An 18,704-nucleotide genomic window follows, 5' to 3' on the forward strand; every position below is an offset into this window, starting at 1 on the left:
AGCGGAGTGGTAGAGAATATGCTTTTTTTTCACGCAAAGAAGAAGAGAGGGGATTATTACCAAAAACACAGAGAGAGATTCTGACCTGAAAACAGTGAGTGAATGAATGTTAAAGGGGAAAGAATGTGATTTTGTTAAAGCTGGAGAGATTATTCTTAAATTGCTGGAGACACCCAGTAAATGTAATTGTTCGAAAAGAAATCCTGACATGTTGGACGTTGTACGAAGATGTTAGACAGTCCAACACCTCAGTCACTCCTTGCAGAACCTCATGGATTTATTTCATAAACACTGAAGTTTGCATGTAGCGGAGTTCTTATGCGATTATCTTTCAATGTTTTCTCTCTTCTCTTCTAAGCTATTTTCTGCCATCTACACTTTGGTTTCCTCCTACACAGCTTCTACCCAAACTGCCTGGGGGGCTCCTGAATGTATTTTGTCCCTTTTTTGAAGTGCTGTACAGTATTGTCAACCTACGCCTCTCTGATCCCCTCACTATGGTTTGCACTTCTATCCCGCCCCACATCTTTGACATTTGATCCTGTACATGAAAACCCAGCTCCTTCCTGCTCCTCCTCGAGGTCTATAAATAGTGAAGTTCAGTAGCGATTCGTGAAAGTCCACCGTAAGCTGGCGCTAGATCAGTTTGTATAGACCTTGGTCCTCTTGGCACTTGTAGATACTTTTTATTTATAGAGCAGGTTACCTGAACCAAACACTCTAACACTACTGTATTGTGAAGAAACCGTCAACATATTTCTGTTCCTCTTCCCTTGAAGTTTCTCTTTTTTATAGGCAACAATAAGATGTAATCTCATCTTGGTATAATGATATTGGTTCATGTGTACTACCACTACTATTCTTCTTCTTACTGCCATTATGATTGATTTGTATTGAGCAATAAGTTCTTTTTGTCTCGTTTGGAGTGGTTCATATTGTGGGAGTCTTCCTTATGAGCTTGTTTCTATTAACAACAGTAGAAGGTCTCTTACCTGCTTTATTGTCATTCAGATGTGTAATGTAAAGTTTAAATATATTATATATAAATACATATACACTGTAAGCTGTTTCTGTCCATGTACTGATCAAGTAACAAGTAAGAAATAAAGACTTGATGTCAGAAATAGTGGAGTCAGGTGATCATTTCCAGTCATGTTGACGTCTTCCTTTCATATTTCACAAATCCCATTTCCTATTTTGTATTGTATTGTACATTTCCTTCTCACCTCGTGCAGAGAGATTAGTTCTAGAGAATCCTGACCACCAGACCAGATCCTGATGTTTCCACGCCAGGTACAAATATACCTAAATCAGCTACCAGGACAAGCAGCTCTTTATTTGGAATAGAAACTGGCTTATTCAGTGTTAAAGGCAGACCTTTATTTCAATCCTGTCCTGATTTATGAGTACATTTGTTCACATTTTAACAAAAAGTGTCCCCACTTTTTGATCTTCTGTGTGCTGTTAATGCAGAATCAACACTCACTTAACGCTGATTGCCATTTTCATTGAGCAAATTCACGTTTATGTTGCTGTTTCCACTCATTGCAATACTCACAGAAACTCGGCTTGCTGATGGCATGACAAGAAGCCTTTATTAATTTTTAATGATAATGATGATAATCTGCATTAAGGGAATATAATCTGTGTCACAGTTTTCCCAATGGTGTTCAATAACAGTATTTTTTTACATGATATGGTTTGATGATCTGTTGTGGCAGGATGGTTTTTAACACAGTATCTCAAGCATGAAAAACAATACTAGCTGTATGTATAGTACAGGTTAATGTGAATGCTATTGAAAGCTGGCCTTTGTTTGTGTGGGTCACTATGACTGGAATCCTGATTTGAATGCAGGCTTTCATGGGAAGTGTTTCCCACCTACTCAAACAAAAGCTTATAGGAGGCCAGGGTGGAGTCACAGTAGGCGTGCAGCATCTGGTCCACGGGGCTGTAGTTCAGGCTCAGAATGGTAGGAGCCATCTTGTTGATGAAGATGCCAATGTTGAACCTCTCTACCTCTGTCGTGGTGTCAAACGAATAGAAGATCTCCTCCCAGGATTTGTCGACATATCTCGTCGCGTAGAGCACGCCGCAGACCATGAAGGTGTTGGTCACCGCCTGCTTGTAGACCGAGGTGTTCCAGGTTTTGTTGAGTGTCAGCGGCTCACCTTCCTCCACCTTGGACAGTACCAGGTTCCCAAAGGCCTCGGTGGTGGTGTAGATCACCCAGACGCCTGACTCATCTGTCGCCAGGTCCAGGTCGGTATATGGGTAACACTCATCGAGGCGGCAGAAGTTACCCTTTGAGTTATACCTGAAGGAAAAAAAATCATAGGACAGAAGTTGATGTTTCCTTTTTGAAATGAACATTTTTCTTAGAAGGTATTAATTCTGGCTTCATCAGCTCCCATTCAAATACTGAGCTTGAGGACAAAGTTGAGCAGTGAACCTGGTGCCTTTGGGTAGTTGTAACGTGGTAATAGTTTTGGTGGTGAGGTTGAATCGACAGACATCATCTTTGTTGTAGCAATTGTAGTACAAAGCCTCTCCATACATCACGACATTTGGACCCTGGATGGTGTTGGTGGTCGGGTTAGAGGAGTGGATCTGGATATTACCTGAAACAATCATCATAAGTAAGTCATGGTACCATTTCTAAGTATTGAAGAAAGCATTCAATTGTAACACAGCTGCATTTGTGATTTCTGCATCTGTTGTAAACTCCCAATAAGCTGAATTTCTTAAAGCATCTAATTGCTGCAGTGCAGATTTACCCCAACTTTTTGCCCATTTGGTAGAAAGAGTGAAATCTGTCCCTCACAAACCCTTCAATGTCAACACGATCGTGGTTATTGTGATAAGGATTGAACCTCCTGTCCATTAGATGTGCTGCATGTGCACTCTGAGGTGAAATGTGGTAAGTTTCTAACATCAGCACTTCAAATTAGATCACAAGAGTTCTTTACCTGGGACGCTCACCCCAACAATGAGAGCGCTCAGGCTGGAGTAGAGACGGACATAGTTGGAGTATTTGTTGCTGGAGGTCAGCATTACCCGCCAATACCAGCTCTCCTTCCCCTTCTCTGGTTTGGGATCCTGGCCCCAGGCTCCATACTTGTAGGAGCCGGGGTACTCTCCTGCTGTGTACATCCTCACCCCAGAAATGTTCACAAATTGACCGTAGGGACAGTCACCTTGCGGGGTAAACATGAAATGGGACATAGAGGAAGAAATTATGTAAATGCAGGGAAAGTAAATAAGCACAAGCTGGTTGAGAGAGGTGGTCACTGCTTGACAACTACTTCCTAATTGTGCTAATTGGTGCTTAAAACCTCCCACAGTTCATTTATTTCCTACGTTAGCTCTCAGTGAGGAGGGCCCTTCACAACTGCGACCTCATCTGAAGGGCCGCTTTCTGGTGCAGATACAGCTGACAGAAAACCAGTGTGGGTGCACTTTGGCTGCAGGTTAAGTTCTAGTCACTTCTGATTTTGTTCAGGTAAAATATCAAGCAATTCAACACAGTGGAAGTGTGATAGTCTGGAGCATAGTGTGGTTCATGGATATACCATGTGGAGGCTGAGTGGGTTTGGAGATGAGGTGTCCCTCTTCATTCTTGCATTCGTCCAAGTCTCTCTTCAGACGGTGGTTGTCTTGTTGTCTCTTCACCACCTGCATGGTGTCATACTTCTCCAGCTCCTGCATCTCTGCTCTCATGGTCTCCAGCTGACAGACAGCAGCACATAACACATCCCAATATTTATTTTGTATGTATGCAGATTTTAATTTTGCACCAAGTGCTTTTGTCCAAGTCCAATATTGAGCTACGATAGCTGCTAAAGAAACTAAAAGAACTGTCGATCATTGCTAATGTATAATGGTGCAATGCTTTATTGGAGTACTCTTTTAAGGAGTCAAGGGCTTTGCAACACTATCAGCGAAAAAAGCTTTCTATGAATCGACATTCGCAGCAGTCGCTGCCATCTTAAATGCTGTCAGCTTCTAGCAGCTGGTGGTTCTCACTGTGAATTTACCTGTTTCGTGGTGTCAGCAGTGAGACGCTGGTGTCGCAGGGTGGTGCTGTTGAGCTTGTCGATGATCTGCTGGATCTCAATTATTTCATTCTCTATCACCTGCAGGCTGAGAGCTGCATAGAGCTGTCCGTCATCCTCCCTCTCCAGCATCGACACATCTTCCTGCAGCTGGGGCAGACGACGGTCCAGCCCCAGCAGCACACTCTCCAGCTCCATAGTCTGCAGATTGATTGATTGATTGCTTGATTGATTTATTGATTTATTTTCATTCAATCATTAATTCATTTTACAGTTTTACAGCAGCTATATGAGATTTTATTCTTAACAGTTTGCTTTAAAAATCAATAGGATGAGTTACCTTCTGTGGACCGATGTTGCCGCTGCATGTTGATGCCTTGTCCTCCACACCGCTTAGTTTCTCATGAGGGAAAGCTTTATTTGAATTAGTCAACTCACACACACACGAATCACGTGAAGGTGCCTGAAATCACAAATGTCAAAAATAGTAAATGTATCGATATTTGAAGTGTGATAATTTTACCAAAATAATGAAAGTAATTCAGATATAGAGAAATAATGACTATGTTGCCAGTGTTTTCTTACCTGCTGGGTGAGGGTGAATAGTGCATACAGTGGAACGATCACATGCAGCTTCATGATGGATCGGAGAGCAGAACCAAATGAAACAGTTCAGTTTGAGTATGACTGTAGCAGCAGCTTTTGACTTGCAGACACTCCCACTAACCTCAGCACAGGAGTGAGCGGATGTTCACGTGTTTGCCATGTGATGTGTTTTGTTTCCTTCAGGAAGGAATCAGTTCCTGCTTGTGGTTGGGATTGCAGCAGCACTGGGAATTTTGCATATGATTGCATTTAAAGTTCGACATTTTAATCTAAAAGCCTCCTGTTTGGAAGCAGTGTAACACAATATAGAAATGCTCATTTAAAAGCCAACTTTCTGCATTTAGAGTGTGACATGTGTAAGTACAGAAGCGAGACGTATACACTTCATCCACTCACAGAAGAAGGCAGTCACATCAGTGCACGAGATCTGCCTCTAACGAGCAGAACCTGTGTTTATACACTGTGTTCCAAATTATTACACATATGCTGTTTTTGTTCGTTTTTCCTAAATGGTCAATACAAATGACAGTCAGTACGAATTTTCCTCAAGTCCTCAACAATTATATTATAATCAGAATTTTATTAAACAAAACTTCAGATGACGACGACTGTATTTTATCTTAAATAACTCAAAATGCAGTGTTCCAAATTATTATGCACAACAGAGTTTCAAAGCATTCAATAGGTTATAAAGAATTGAAAATCAAATCTGTTGTATTTTCTGCGTTAGGAGATAATGATCAAAATAAATGCTGTTTCAATCAAAAACATATTTACAGGTCAAGTTACATGTTAACATAGGAGCCCTTCTTGAATATCACCTTCACAACTCTCCCATCCATTGAACTTGTGAGTCCATGTATAGTTTCTGCCTGGATGTCATTTAATTATGCCAGAATTGCCTCCCAGAGCTGCTGTTTTGAGGTAGACTGCCGCCCACCCTCATAGATCTTCCTTTTAAGGGTGCTCCACAGGTTCTCAATAGGGTTGAGGTCAGGGGATGATGGTGGCCACACCATGATTTTTCGAGCAGCCAAGGACTCAATGGTATTTTTTGCAGCATGGGATGGTGCATTGTCTTGCATGAAAATGATTTTACTCCGGAAGGCACGGTTCTTTTAATACCATGGCAGGGAATTATCCGTTAGGAACTCCACATATTTTGCAGAGGTCATTTTTACACCTTTGGGCACCCTGAAGGGGCCTACCAGCTCACTCCCCATTATTCCACCCCAAAACATCCCTCCACCACCTCCTTACTGACCAACCACCAGCTACCATGTCCCAACAGCCTTGTTGGGACATGGTGGCCATCCACCATCCACCAGCCACCCAGAACTCCATCCATCTGGCCCATCCAGTGTAGCAATGCACTCATCAGTGAATAAAATTGGTCTTCATGTATCGCTGAGCCCACTGCAAATGTTTCTCCTTGTGAGTGTTTGTTAGGGGTGGCCGAAATACAGCTTTATGCACAACTGCAAGCCTCTGAAGGATCCTGCATCGAGAGGTTCTTGGGACTCCAGAGGCACCAGCAGCTTCAAATACCTGTTTGCTGCTCAGCAGTGGCTTTTTAACAGCTGGTCCCTTAATACGATGTATTTGCTTGACAGAAATCTTCCTCAATACACCTTTATCTGAAGGAACCCGTCTGCGCTCTGAATCACACACATACCTTCTCACATTACAATGATCTCTCTTAAGTTTTCATGAAATTTCCAGTGTTTTCATACCTTTTGCTTTTCATCTGCAGAAAGATCTTTCTTTCTCCCCATATTGCATGAAACCTGTGACTTGCTTAATAATGTGGAACAACCTCCTTAAGTAGTTTCCCTTTGATTAGGCTCACCTGCCAAATAAATGATCAAACCTGTCTGAAATTGATGTCCGTGTTTTAAATAGACAGGAGAAACAACACAAGTGAAACGTTTCATTGAAAAACAAAAAAACAAAAGTTCATTTAACTAAAATCCTACTTGCACAATGATTTGGAACACTGCTGTTTTTTGCAATAATGTGACTGAATGACCGTGGGAAAGACAAATTTGCAAAAGAGGGAGTTCCCGTTCTTAAGAAGTGACAACATGATTCAGGAACAGAAAATGATCCCTCAGCATGCGAACAAAATTTCATTAAGAGATTTAGTTCTTTTCTGTTATATGCGCATCAATTACATTGAAACAGTTGATGGAAATGAAATTCTTACATCCTAGACTCCATAATATGATATAAAATTAAATGAAACTTAATACTGTGTGAGGCGGGTACATAACAATAGTAAAATGTATATACATAATGCAAACAGATATGCACATAAATATATACACAGTGACATTTTCTCCAATTATTTTTGACCTTTTTGCCAACCTTGTTAAATCTGATGGACAAATGTAAAGAGACCTGAACCAGGTTTTATTCAGCAAAGTTGCCCAGATAATCTGATAAATCATAATCCTGGTGATTTTTCAACATTTCTTAGTATTATGCTTTTCTGTCGAGTCATAATGTTTATTGAATGTTTTTGACGAAAGCTTGCAAACATCAAGTCTTCCAAAACAGTTTTAAAACAGGACACAACACTGTGCAGCATATTGCAAAGGGGGGATAATAACTATTGCATGAAGGAAGGGGAAATATGGGAAACAAAAATGCCCATACAAATGTGTATATTATGTCCAATGTTCAATATCATTACTCATGAGTTTGATCTGGGTAAATGAAGAAGTGAGAGTCCCATCCAGAGCCAAATAATCAGCCTTTCAGTCAGGTGACAAACAACCCAAAGCATGCAGCAACTCCAGGGTGAGACTGAAAGCTGGCATCAAGGAGGTGAAGTAGAGTAATCAGGTCAGGAGAGAGCTTTGAACACAAACAATACCAAAGACTTGGTGTAAGCAGGTGATTCAGATCATTGCAGCATAAAAAGGCAGGAGAACCTCCATCATGTGGAAGACCATGTCGCCAGATGAGCTTAAAACACTTTAGGATTTTAGGAAAAGCAGGCAAAGGCACACACGCCTGTCTACATCAGTGGAGCTGAGGTGGAGAAGGTGAACAGTTTAGGTTCCTGGTAATAAACACCAGAGAGAACCTGTTATGGACATCACACATCTCCATCTTGGTAGAGAAACCTCAGAAGCGACTGTATTTCTTAGGGAAAGGGAAAAAACATCACAAATATCAGAACACATCACAAGCTGGCGTAGGCCCAGGCCCATGCACGGCCCAGGACAGGAGGGCTGCACGAGACTCGTCAGCTCCAGCCCATCTTCACACTCCAACGTGAATGGATAACATGAAACCTTGTGTTTCACCAGTTTTGACCATATTTGGCCATTTCTTCTACTACCTTCACTCCCAATATAAGCAGGTCTCTCTGTATGCATTATGATTGAAACCCTCCTATTACACCAATACACATATTGTTTATATTTTTGTCATGTAATATGCAGGCCTATATATGTCTTATGATAAGTAAATAAGTAATTTCATTATTTTCCTTTTCATTTCTTCCTTTAGTGCTACTTTTATATAGTTCTAATATGTTGTTTATACTTTATTCTAATTCAAATACCTGAACATCTGTTACAAGCGTATTTCATTATGTACAATACTAGTATTGTATAATGACAATAATGAATCCTTGAAGCCTTGAAAACACAATCACCTGAGTAGAAACTAATTAGAATATATGACAAAAAATGAATAAATATAGGAATAAACAATAATATGATACAAAATCAAATAATAGTGTCGTAGACAAGTACACAGTAATTGTAACAAAAACTTCATCAAATATCAGGTCTTGCAAAACATTTTTCAAAACAGGAGACAACACTGCACAGGATATAAAAAAAGGGGAAACAAAGCATTGCATAAAGAATGGAGGGAATATGGGAAGCTCCTGGGCTGACCACACCTGTTGTGAAACTCAATGGTTTGACATTTTTAGAGTTTCACATCCACATTAATGGCTTTAAAGCTCTGTTGCGACCAATCACTGATGACGGAAACGTCAGGAAAATGTGTGTTTGTTGTGACTGAATATATCAGAAAAAGAAAGAAGGAGGGGTGCTGATTTGAGTGCTCAGTCCACTATTCATTTCTCCGGCTTGAAAGATGCTGCCGCTGCTCCTTCTGCTGCTATCATCGGTGAGTTACACTAGATATGCTGCTACTAGAAGCAAGAAGAAGATAAAAGATAAAAGATATAACACCTTCTGACATTAGCCTGCAGCTTTGTTCTTTCTTTTCGGTTCTTTTGTTAGGGTTAGGGTTAGGGTTAGGGTCTCTTTGGTGTCCTTGTTACTCTCCAGTGCAGAACTTGAGTGTTTATACATGTGTGACAGCAGGGTGACGGCCAAGCTCAGCGTGTGTTGGGCCAGCAGAAGAATGGCTCATGTGTGTGTCCGGTGGATTCCAACCTGTGGTCGTTCCCTGCTGTGAAGTACGAGTCCGTGCTGCAGCAGGTTGTGTCCTGTGACGGATTCTTGAACGACCTCCAGGAGCAGGTGAGAATTAAGGTCGACCAGCATCATCTCACAGTGATGAGTGTATTCCAGACTGGGTCCCGTCCAATTCCACCTCTGATTTGAAACAGCTGTACTGAGTAAGCCCTGAGAAGCATTGATTCTAATGTGACATTTTAATTGGATTGATTGGAACAGTCAACAACGGCTTATTATGACTACAATCACCATTTGAGATAGATGTAGTAGATACAGTTTCCAAAAATGTTTGAATATATGGACTTGAATCCTGAAAATACATCCAGTGATCTTATTGTGTAGCCTTTGCAAGAAACAGAGCAGGCAGAGTTTGTCTGTGTGTCCTTCCAGGTGGAGTTGTCCAGCCAGCGTCTCCCTCAGTTCCAGGCTCTGCTTAACAATATGACGGCCAGGCTCGAGCCTTACCAGTACCTGCACCACAAGGGTCTTTACGCGGACTTGCCTCTGCGCCTGCTGAGCCAGGAGCTTGGCCAGCTGGAGAAAGACATTGATGCCATCCACGGCCGGCTAAACAACCCCCAAACACTTAAAATCTCCAAAGAGGTAGCGCAGAACATGCAGTGAAGACACTCAAATGATACCCAATGTTGCATCAACAAGCAGCAATGTAACGAAGAGCATAGTATAAAAGGGAATGCTAGCTTGTAGTGTCATGTCATTGGTATAAAGCAGACATAGAAGAGTTAACTGAAATGTCGTCATGTATCAAGAGAATGCATGTGGTAAAGAACATAACTGAGTTATCTGAAATGTTTAAACTTCAGGGTTTACCTTGTGCATATGGTAACTGGAAGTGTCTGTAAATGTGTGTTTCAGGTGGGTAAATTGCGTAAAGATGTTGACAGGATGAAAATGTCAGACACATACAACATGAAGGTCGTCAAAGAGAGACTGCGCTACCTGAAGAACAGCGCTGAGTCCTGCAAGTCAATCCCCAAAGACTTCAGAAGTAAGTATGCTCTGTGTGTGTGTGTGTGTGTGTGTGTGTGTGTGGTCTTACTTAATGGATCCCTCAGTGTTTTGTGGGGCCATATAGCTGGACCCCACTGAGAGGAAACCTTTTTTTTCTGAAAAGCATTTACTCATGTAGCAGTTAAACAACTGAATAATCAAAATATTGTTGAACCATTAAATGGCTATATAAAACCTTGGTTCAGTGGTAGCATTTTACAGACAACCCAAAGAAGAATTGGAAACTGGAAAAAAATATTGCCTATTTACATATTCTATGTGGTTGTATTGGGGAAATTCTGCTGAGGGAGTAACTTCATTACCTGGAAATAGGCATAAATAAGTAAATAAATACATTTCCCATCAACATGGTTCAACTGCAGCACTGACTGACTGTCCATCCACTCATATACAGATTTTACAGCGTATATCAAGTGTGTAATAAACCCAAAGGTGCACTAGAGGATATGTGTCAGTGTCGCCAAAGCAACATTCTCATTCTGCAGTCAACATAACATTTATAAATACACAATGTTCAAAAACACATTCAAAATAATGTTGATCTTCTTAAGAAATAGAGCTACGTGATGCATAAATCCGTTACTTAGAATAACTCAACATTGCTACTCATTTCACACAGGAAATGAGCCCCAGTATCTTGTGTGAAAGTCTTGTGTTTGATGATGGTTTGGTTTAACTGAGTATGTTGGTACTATAAGCTAGTGAGGTAGGTTGATTGTTGTGTTGACTTTTTGTCTCACACGAGAAATTAACCCCGTTCTCCTGTGAGAGTCCAGTCCTTGATCAAACTTAAATATCTAAGTATGTGACCTAAGTTAATAAATTACTTCGGGTAAACCATGTACTATGCATGTAAAATAACTCAAAATTGCCTTTTCTTTTCATATGGGAAACAAACCCTGGTCTTGTGTGTCATTAATCACACATCACTGTCTGATACAGTGAAAGGACATAAACATAAGTTCCACTGGGGATGTGGGGGAAATGCGCCTGTCCCTTTTCAAAATTCTGTTTTTGTCCCCTCAGTTAAATTCTTTCAGAAGTTTTTATTGGGCCTCATGCAAGCTGAAAAGACAACTTGTAGGCAATACTCAATGAAACAAGAGCCTCAACCGTTTCTTTGAAAAAACAAAAATCAAACATAAAGCAGTAAAGCACAATGGTCTTCGTGGTAAAGATTTAAACACTAAATCATTTTAAGTTGGGTTAGTGTATTTAGTTCATCATAAAGAAAGCGGGTTAGGGTTAGGGTTAGGGTTAGAGGGTTAGAGGGTTAGAGGGTTAGGGTTAGTACTCTAAACTGTACAGTGTAGCACCTGACCGTCAGACCCCTCTCTTCTTTGTCTGTTTCCAGGTGAGGGCATTTACTGCTTCAAGGGCCTGATCACCAGCATTAGTGATCCGGTCACGACTACGACCTGTCCCCAAGGTAAAAGCTACATTTCTGGTTCGTGGGGCAAACAGGCCCAGATAGACAGTGAGGGGCAGAAGAACACCTACTGGGTTCAGCCTCTACTTAGCAGCAACATCTGGGGCAACTCCCTGCGCATATACCAAACCTACGAAGACTTTATGGCCTCTACTAAACAAAAGGACATCACCATCGTTCCATCCTACAGTCACGCTAACGCTATTGAGGGTCCCAGTGCTGTTCTGTATGGTGAGGCGCTGTACTATCACTGCTACCGCTCTGCAGACATCTGCCGCTACGACATCAACAGCAACACTGTCAAGCGAGTGACACTCCCAGGCACCGGTGTGGGTTTCAACAACAAGTTCCCCTATTGTTACTTTGACTGCCGTGCCAACAGTGATGTGGATGTGGAGGCAGATGAGACGGGACTATGGGCCATCTATGCCACCCTCGGTAACCATGGTAATATGGTTGTGAGCCGGCTAGTTTGGGACAGCGAGGCTGAGACACTCAATGTCTCACAGACGTGGGAGACGAGGCAGTTCAAGAAGGCGGTGAGCAACGCTTTCATGGTGTGCGGGGTGCTGTATGCCACTCGTTATGTGGACGAATACCGAGAGGAGGTGTTCTATGCCTTCGACACAGCAACAAGCAAAGAGGACAACTCACTGTCACTGCCTCTGCAGAAGATAGCTAAAGGAGTGGCCAGCCTGAGCTATAACCCCGTCGACAAGCAGATCTACATGTACAACGATGGATACCTACTGGCCTACCAGGCCCACTTCTGATCTGAAGCTGTTGCTAATGGCTATTTAATGCAATATCCATGTTGGTCATATCACAAAGATAGAGAAGATTCACTTTAAACATTAGCAGTCAGGTACTTGATGTTGTTCTGGTTTGTCATGTCACAAACTGTATGCTGTAACAGATGTGTAATGTACGCTCTATGTTTTTATCGTGTTGATTAGAAATAAATTAGCATTTGAAGTTAAAGCAGTCAGAGGAAAATGTGTGCAAGAAGCCGACAGTAGGAAATTACAAGCCAACCTGTCTATTGTAAAGCTCCGCAGTAGTTAAACACCAACTTTCTGGGTCAACTTTGACTGACCCTTGTGTACACTCATGGTTTTACTGTGCTGTGAGGGATTATTAGCAGCATTTTGAGTGTGCTCTCTCTCAGTTTCACCTCCAAATAAAGTGGTTTAGATAATCTGGCTAAAATGTAGGCATGGTTGTTGCTTAAAACCTTTCTGATTGTCTATCCACTCCTGTTTCTTGCTTTGTTGGGACTATTTTTAGCGACGGAACTGCGCTCTGAGATCTCAGTGAGCGCTCTGGTATGTACACGGTCATAATAAAGGATAGAACTGGTTCAATTGTATTTTCCACTTCTGACTGAGCAATGCTGGTAGTTTCCACTGGTTTTCTGTGTTATTTTTTTTTTGTTTTTCCTATTTTCTAATGGACAGACACTACCCTTGGTGAACACATATCAATCAATCAATCAATCAATCAATCTTTATTTATAGAGCGCCAATTCACAACAGTGTTATCTCAAGACGCTTTACATAAAGAGCAGGTCTAGACCAAACTCTTTAATTAGAGAGAGACCCAACGATTCAGGAATTCAAAATTAAGGATTCAAGAATCCCCACATGAGCAGCATCAGATATTATATTGAGCAACAGTGGCAGGAAGAACTCCCCTTTAACGGGAAGAAACCTCGAACAGACCGAGGCTCAATGTGGGCAGCTTATGTCAGGGTCCGCGTTGGGTGGAGGTTGGAGAGAGAGAGAGAGAACACAAACAGCAACCGACGTACTAGCAGTGACTATAGCACTAACAATCGGAATGTGACTAAAAGATTAGCAGTATGATATTATTGAAAAACATGACAAGTGGCCGACGATCTGCTGCAGTGACTCATGAAGCAGAGAACCACATCAGCAGGACCAGGACCAGGATCCACAGGAACCTGAGAGATGAGGAAAGTACAGAAAGGCTCCGGGGAAGATAGCAAGTTAATGGCAGACATTTAGCGGACATGAGACATAATGATGGAGAGGAAGAGGAGGAGAGAGAATAGAGAGGAGCTCAGTGCACCGTAGGAGTCCCCCGGCAGTCTAAGCCTATAGCAGCATAACGAGGGTCAAAGGCCTGATCCAGCCCTAAACTATATGCCTTGTCAAAAAGGAAGGTTTTTAGTCTACTCTTAAATGTAGAGAAGGTGTCTGCCCCCCGAACCCAAACTGGAAGGGGGTTCCACAGGAGAGGAGCCTGATAGCTGAAAGCTCCACCAGTAGGCCTGCAGTCTGGGAGCACAGTGCTCTAGTGGGGTAGTAGGGTATCATGAGTTCTTTAAGATATGATGGAGCCTGACCATTAAGAACTTTGTAGGTGAGGAGAAGGATTTTAAACTCAATTCTAGATTTTACTGGAAGCCAATGAAGAGAAGCCAGTACAGGAGAAATATGGTCTCTTCTTTTAGTTCTCGTCAGAACACGAGCAGCAGTGTTCTGGACCAGCTGGAGAGTCTTTAATGATTTATTAGGGCAGCCTGATAATAACGAGTTACAATAGTCCAACCTAGAAGTGACAAATGCATGGACTAATTTTTCTGCATCATCTATGGATATGATGGGCCTGATTTTAGCAATATTATAAGGCAGTTCTAGAAATCTGTTTAATGTGGGAGTTAAAGGACAGATCCTGATCAAATAAGCCTACCAGATTCCTCACAGTGGAGCTGGAGGCCAGAGTAATACCAGAAAATCCAGAGCAGTTATGTTGGTAGAAAAGGTGTCTCTGAGGTGTCTGGGGCCAAGCAGAATAACTTCAGTTTTATCTGAATTTATCAGCAGAAAGTTGCTGCTCATCCAGGACTTTATGTCCTCAAGGCAGACTTGAAGTTTACTCAACTGATGGGATTCATCTGGCTTCATAGATAAATATAATTGTGTATCATCTGCATAACAGTGGACATTTATGGAGTGCTTCCTGATAATATTACCCAGAGGAAGCATATATAAGATAAAGAGTATTGGTCCAAGCACTGAACCTTGTGGAACTCCATGTCTAACCTTAGTGTGGACAGAGGATTCATTGTTAACATGTACAAACTGAAATCGATCCAATAAACAGGACTTAAACCAGCTTAATGTGGTTCCTTTTATACCAATGAACTGTTCCAGTCTCTGTAACATGATGTGATGGTCAATGGTGTCAAAAGCAGCACTCAGATCAAACAAGACCAGGACAGAGAGAAGTCCTCTGTCTGATGCCATAAGGAGGTCGTTTGTAACCTTCACCAATGCTGTCTCTGTGCTGTGGTTTGCTCTAAAACCTGACTGAAAATCCTCAAATAGACTATTAGAATTTAGAGAATTACACAGCTGATAAGCTATTAATGACGATAATGATAAAATAAAATAATATATAAAATAATATCTTATTTAGATTATATTGTACATTTCCTTCTCACCTCGTGCAGAGAGATTGGTTCCAGAGAATCCTGATGTTTCCACGCCAGGTACAAATATACCTAAATCAGCTTCCAGGACAAGCAGCTCTTTATTTGGAATAGAAACTGGCTTATTAAGTGTTAAAGGCAGACCTTTATTTCAATCCTGTCCTGATTTATGAGTACATTTGTTCACATTTTAACAAAAAGTGTCCCCACTTTTTGATCTTCTGTGTGCTGTTAATGCAGAATCAACACTCACTTAACGCTGATTGCCATTTTCATTGAGCAAATTCACGTTTATGTTGCTGTTTCCACTCATTACAATACTCACAGAAACTCGGCTTGCTGATGGCATGACAAGAAGCCTTTATTAATTTTTAATGATAATGATGATAATCTGCATTAAGGGAATATAATCTGTGTCACAGTTTTCCCAATGGTATTCAATAACAGTATTTTTTTACATTATATGGTTTGATGATCTGTTGTGGCAGGATGGTTTTTAACACAGTATCTCAAGCATGAAAAACAATACTAGCTGTATTTATCATGCATATGTATAGTACAGGTTAATGTGAATGCTATTGAAAGCTGGCCTTTGTTTGTGTGGGTCACTATGACTGGAATCCTGATTTGAATGCAGGCTTTCATGGGAAGTGTTTCCCACCTACTCAAACAAAAGCTTATAGGAGGCCAGGGTGGAGTCACAGTAGACGTGCAGCATCTGGTCCACGGGGCTGTAGTTCAGGCTCAGAATGGTAGGAGCCATCTTGTTGATGAAGATGCCAATGTTGAACCTCTCTACCTCTGTCGTGGTGTCAAACGAATAGAAGATCTCCTCCCAGGATTTGTCGACATATCTCGTCGCGTAGAGCACGCCGCAGACCATGAAGGTGTTGGTCACCGCCTGCTTGTAGACCGAGGTGTTCCAGGTTTTGTTGAGTGTCAGCGGCTCACCTTCCTCCACCTTGGACAGCACCAGGTTCCCAAAGGCCTTGGTGGTGGTGTAGATCACCCAGACGCCTGACTCATCTGTCGCCAGGTCCAGGTCGGTATATGGGTAACACTCACCGAGGCGGCAGAAGTTACCCTTTGAGTTATACCTGAAGGAAAAAAAATCATAGGACAGAAGTTGATGTTTCCTTTTTGAAATGAACATTTTTCTTTGAAGGTATTAATTCTGGCTTCATCAGCTCCCATTCAAATACTGAGCTTGAGGACAAAGTTGAGCAGTGAACCTGGTGCCTTTGGGTAGTTGTAACGTGGTAATAGTTTTGGTGGTGAGGTTGAATCGACAGACATCATCTTCATTGTAGCAATTGTAGTACAAAGCCTCTCCATACATCACGACATTTGGACCCTGGATGGTGTTGGTGGTCGGGTTAGAGGAGTGGATCTGGATATTACCTGAAACAATCATCATAAGTAAGTCATGGTACCATTTCTAAGTATTGAAGAAAGCATTCAATTGTAACACAGCTGCATTTGTGATTTCTGCATCTGTTGTAAACTCCCAATAAGCTGAATTTCTTAAAGCATCTAATTGCTGCAGTGCAGATTTACCCCAACTTTTTGCCCATTTGGTAGAAAGAGTGAAATCTGTCCCTCACAAACCCTTCAATGTCAACGCGATCGTGGTTATTGTGATAAGGATTGAACCTCCTGTCCATTAGATGTGCTGCATGTGCACTCTGAGGTGAAATGTGGTAAGTTTCTAACATCAGCACTTCAAATTAGATCACAAGAGTTCTTTACCTGGGACGCTCACCCCAGCAATGAGAGCGCTCAGGCTGGAGTAGAGACGGACATAGTTGGCGTATATGTTGCTGGAGGTCAGCATTACCAGCCAATACCAGCTCTCCTTCCCCTTCTCTGGTTTAGGATCCTGGCCCCAGGCTCCATACTTGTAGGAGGCGGGGTACTCTCCTGCTGTGTAGACCCTAACCCCAGAAATGTTCACAAATTGACCGTAGGGACAGTCACCTTGGGGGGGAAGGGAAAGTAAATAAGCACAAGGTGGTTGAGAGAGGTGTTCACTGCTTGACAACTACTTCCTAATTGTGCTAATTGGTGCTTAAAACCTCCCACAGTTCATTTATTCCCTACGTTAGCTCTCAGTGAGGAGGGCCCTTCACAACTGTGAGCGACCTCATCTGAAGGGCCGCTTTCTGGTGCAGATACAGCTGACAGAAAACCAGTGTGGGTGCACTTTGGCTGCAGGTTAAGTTCTAGTCACTTCTGATTTTGTTCAGGTAAAATATCAAGCAATTCAACACAGTGGAAGTGTGATAGTCTGGAGCATAGTGTGGTTCATGGATATACCATGTGGAGGCTGAGTGGGTTGGGAGATGAGGTGTCCCTCTTCATTCTTGCATTCGTCCAAGTTTCTTGTCAGACGGTGGTTGTCTTGTTGTCTCTTCACCACCTGCATGGTGTCGTACTTCTCCAGCTCCTGCATCTCTGCTTTCATGGTCTCCAGCTGACAGACAGCAGCACATAACACATCCCAATATTTATTTTGTATGTATGCAGATTTTAATTTTGCACCAAGTGCTTTTGTCCAAGTCCAATATTGAGCTACGATAGCTGCTAAAGAAACTAAAAGAACTGTCGATCATTGCTAATGTATAATGGTGCAATGCTTTATTGGAGTGCTCTTTTAAGGAGTCAAGGGCTTTGCAACACTATCAGCGAAAAAAGCTTTCTATGAATCGACATTCGCAGCAGTCGCTGCCATCTTAAATGCTGTCAGCTTCTAGCAGCTGGTGGTTCTCACTGTGAATTTACCTGTTTCGTGGTGTCAGCAGTGAGACGCTTGTGTCGCAGGGTGGTGCTGTTGAGCTTGTCGATGAGCTGCTGGATCTCAATTATTTCATTCTCTATCACCTGCAGGCTGAGAGCTGCATAGAGCTGTCCGTCATCCTCCCTCTCCAGCATCGACACATCTTCCTGCAGCTGGGGCAGACGACGGTCCAGCCCCAGCAGCACACTCTCCAGCTCCATAGTCTGCAGATTGATTGATTGATTGCTTGATTGATTTATTTTCATTCAATCATTAATTCATTTTACAGTTTTACAGCAGCTATATGAGATTTTATTCTTAACAGTTTGCTTTAAAAATCAATAGGATGAGTTACCTTCTGTGGACTGATGTTGCCGCTGCATGTTGATGCCTTGTCCTCCACACCGCTTAGTTTCTCATGAGGGAAAGCTTTATTTGAATTAACCAACTCACACACACACGAATCACGTGAAGGTGCCTGAAATCACAAATGTCAAAAATAACATATAAAGAATTCATTAATGTAAATATATCGATATTTGAAGTGTGATAATTTTACCAAAATAATGAAAGTAATTCAGATATAGAGAAATAATGACTATGTTGCCAGTGTTTTCTTACCTGCTGGGTGAGGGTGAATAGTGCATACAGTGGAACGATCACATGCAGCTTCATGATGGATCGGAGAGCAGAACCAAATGAAACAGTTCAGTTTGAGTATGACTGTAGCAGCAGCTTTTGACTTGCAGACACTCCCACTAACCTCAGCACAGGAGTGAGCAGATGTGCACGTGTTTGCCGTGCTTTTTTCTTTCCTTCAGGAAGGAATCAGTTCCTGCTTGTGGTTGGGATTGCAGCAGCACTGGGAATTTTGCATATGATTGCATTTAAAGTTCGACAT

The 18,704-nt window shown here is 41.9% G+C and overlaps 3 protein-coding genes across 4 annotated transcripts; 1 reads left to right on the plus strand and 2 right to left on the minus strand.

Annotated features, from left to right (window-relative positions):
* Positions 1-1,573: 1,573 nt before the first annotated feature.
* LOC139200978 (olfactomedin-4-like) lies at positions 1,574-4,717 on the minus strand. The gene is made up of 7 exons (XM_070830172.1): positions 4,641-4,717; positions 4,396-4,518; positions 4,038-4,256; positions 3,573-3,729; positions 2,970-3,197; positions 2,453-2,621; positions 1,574-2,317 (listed from the first exon to the last, which is right to left on the minus strand). The coding sequence occupies exons 1-7, from the start codon at positions 4,692-4,694 to the stop codon at positions 1,882-1,884; spliced, it is 1,386 nt and encodes a 461-aa protein (XP_070686273.1). The 5' UTR covers positions 4,695-4,717; the 3' UTR covers positions 1,574-1,881.
* Positions 4,718-8,736: 4,019 nt separating this feature from the next.
* On the plus strand, positions 8,737-12,939 carry LOC139200977 (olfactomedin). Of its 2 annotated transcripts, none has more exons than XM_070830170.1 (5): positions 8,737-8,813; positions 9,011-9,172; positions 9,500-9,712; positions 9,986-10,118; positions 11,496-12,939. In XM_070830170.1, exons 1-5 carry the CDS (start codon positions 8,781-8,783, stop codon positions 12,341-12,343), a joined length of 1,389 nt encoding a protein of 462 aa, XP_070686271.1. In that variant the 5' UTR covers positions 8,737-8,780; the 3' UTR covers positions 12,344-12,939. The 2 variants fall into 2 exon arrangements, with proteins under 2 accessions (XP_070686271.1, XP_070686272.1); XM_070830171.1 differs by having other exon boundaries at positions 8,755-8,813; positions 9,014-9,172.
* Positions 12,940-15,381: 2,442 nt separating this feature from the next.
* Positions 15,382-18,496, minus strand: LOC139200979 (olfactomedin-4-like). The gene is made up of 7 exons (XM_070830174.1): positions 18,425-18,496; positions 18,159-18,281; positions 17,809-18,027; positions 17,344-17,500; positions 16,777-17,004; positions 16,260-16,428; positions 15,382-16,124 (listed from the first exon to the last, which is right to left on the minus strand). Exons 1-7 carry the CDS (start codon positions 18,476-18,478, stop codon positions 15,689-15,691), a joined length of 1,386 nt encoding a protein of 461 aa, XP_070686275.1. The 5' UTR covers positions 18,479-18,496; the 3' UTR covers positions 15,382-15,688.
* Between the last annotated feature and the right edge of the window lie 208 nt (positions 18,497-18,704).

Source organism: Pempheris klunzingeri, chromosome 5, assembly GCF_042242105.1.
Source record: "Pempheris klunzingeri isolate RE-2024b chromosome 5, fPemKlu1.hap1, whole genome shotgun sequence".
Classification (NCBI taxonomy): Eukaryota; Metazoa; Chordata; class Actinopteri; order Acropomatiformes; family Pempheridae; genus Pempheris; species Pempheris klunzingeri.

Excerpts from the sequence above, each read along its gene's own strand:
- LOC139200977 (XM_070830170.1), top strand. The coding sequence starts at position 8,781 with ATGCTGCCGCTGCTCCTTCTGCTGCTATCATCG. Across the intron at positions 8,814-9,010 it reads TCCTTCTGCTGCTATCATCG|CAGGGTGACGGCCAAGCTCA; the intron begins GTGAGTTACACT and ends CATGTGTGACAG. Across the intron at positions 9,713-9,985 it reads CACTTAAAATCTCCAAAGAG|GTGGGTAAATTGCGTAAAGA; the intron begins GTAGCGCAGAAC and ends TGTGTGTTTCAG.
- LOC139200978 (XM_070830172.1), bottom strand. The coding sequence starts at position 4,694 with ATGAAGCTGCATGTGATCGTTCCACTGTATGCACTATTCACCCTCACC. Across the intron at positions 4,519-4,640 it reads TATTCACCCTCACCCAGCAG|GCACCTTCACGTGATTCGTG; the intron begins GTAAGAAAACAC and ends TTGTGATTTCAG. Across the intron at positions 2,318-2,452 it reads CAACTACCCAAAGGCACCAG|GTATAACTCAAAGGGTAACT; the intron begins GTTCACTGCTCA and ends TTTTTCCTTCAG.
- LOC139200979 (XM_070830174.1), bottom strand. The coding sequence starts at position 18,478 with ATGAAGCTGCATGTGATCGTTCCACTGTATGCACTATTCACCCTCACC. Across the intron at positions 18,028-18,158 it reads GCAACATCAGTCCACAGAAG|ACTATGGAGCTGGAGAGTGT; the intron begins GTAACTCATCCT and ends ATCAATCTGCAG. Across the intron at positions 17,501-17,808 it reads CTGCTGACACCACGAAACAG|CTGGAGACCATGAAAGCAGA; the intron begins GTAAATTCACAG and ends GCTGTCTGTCAG.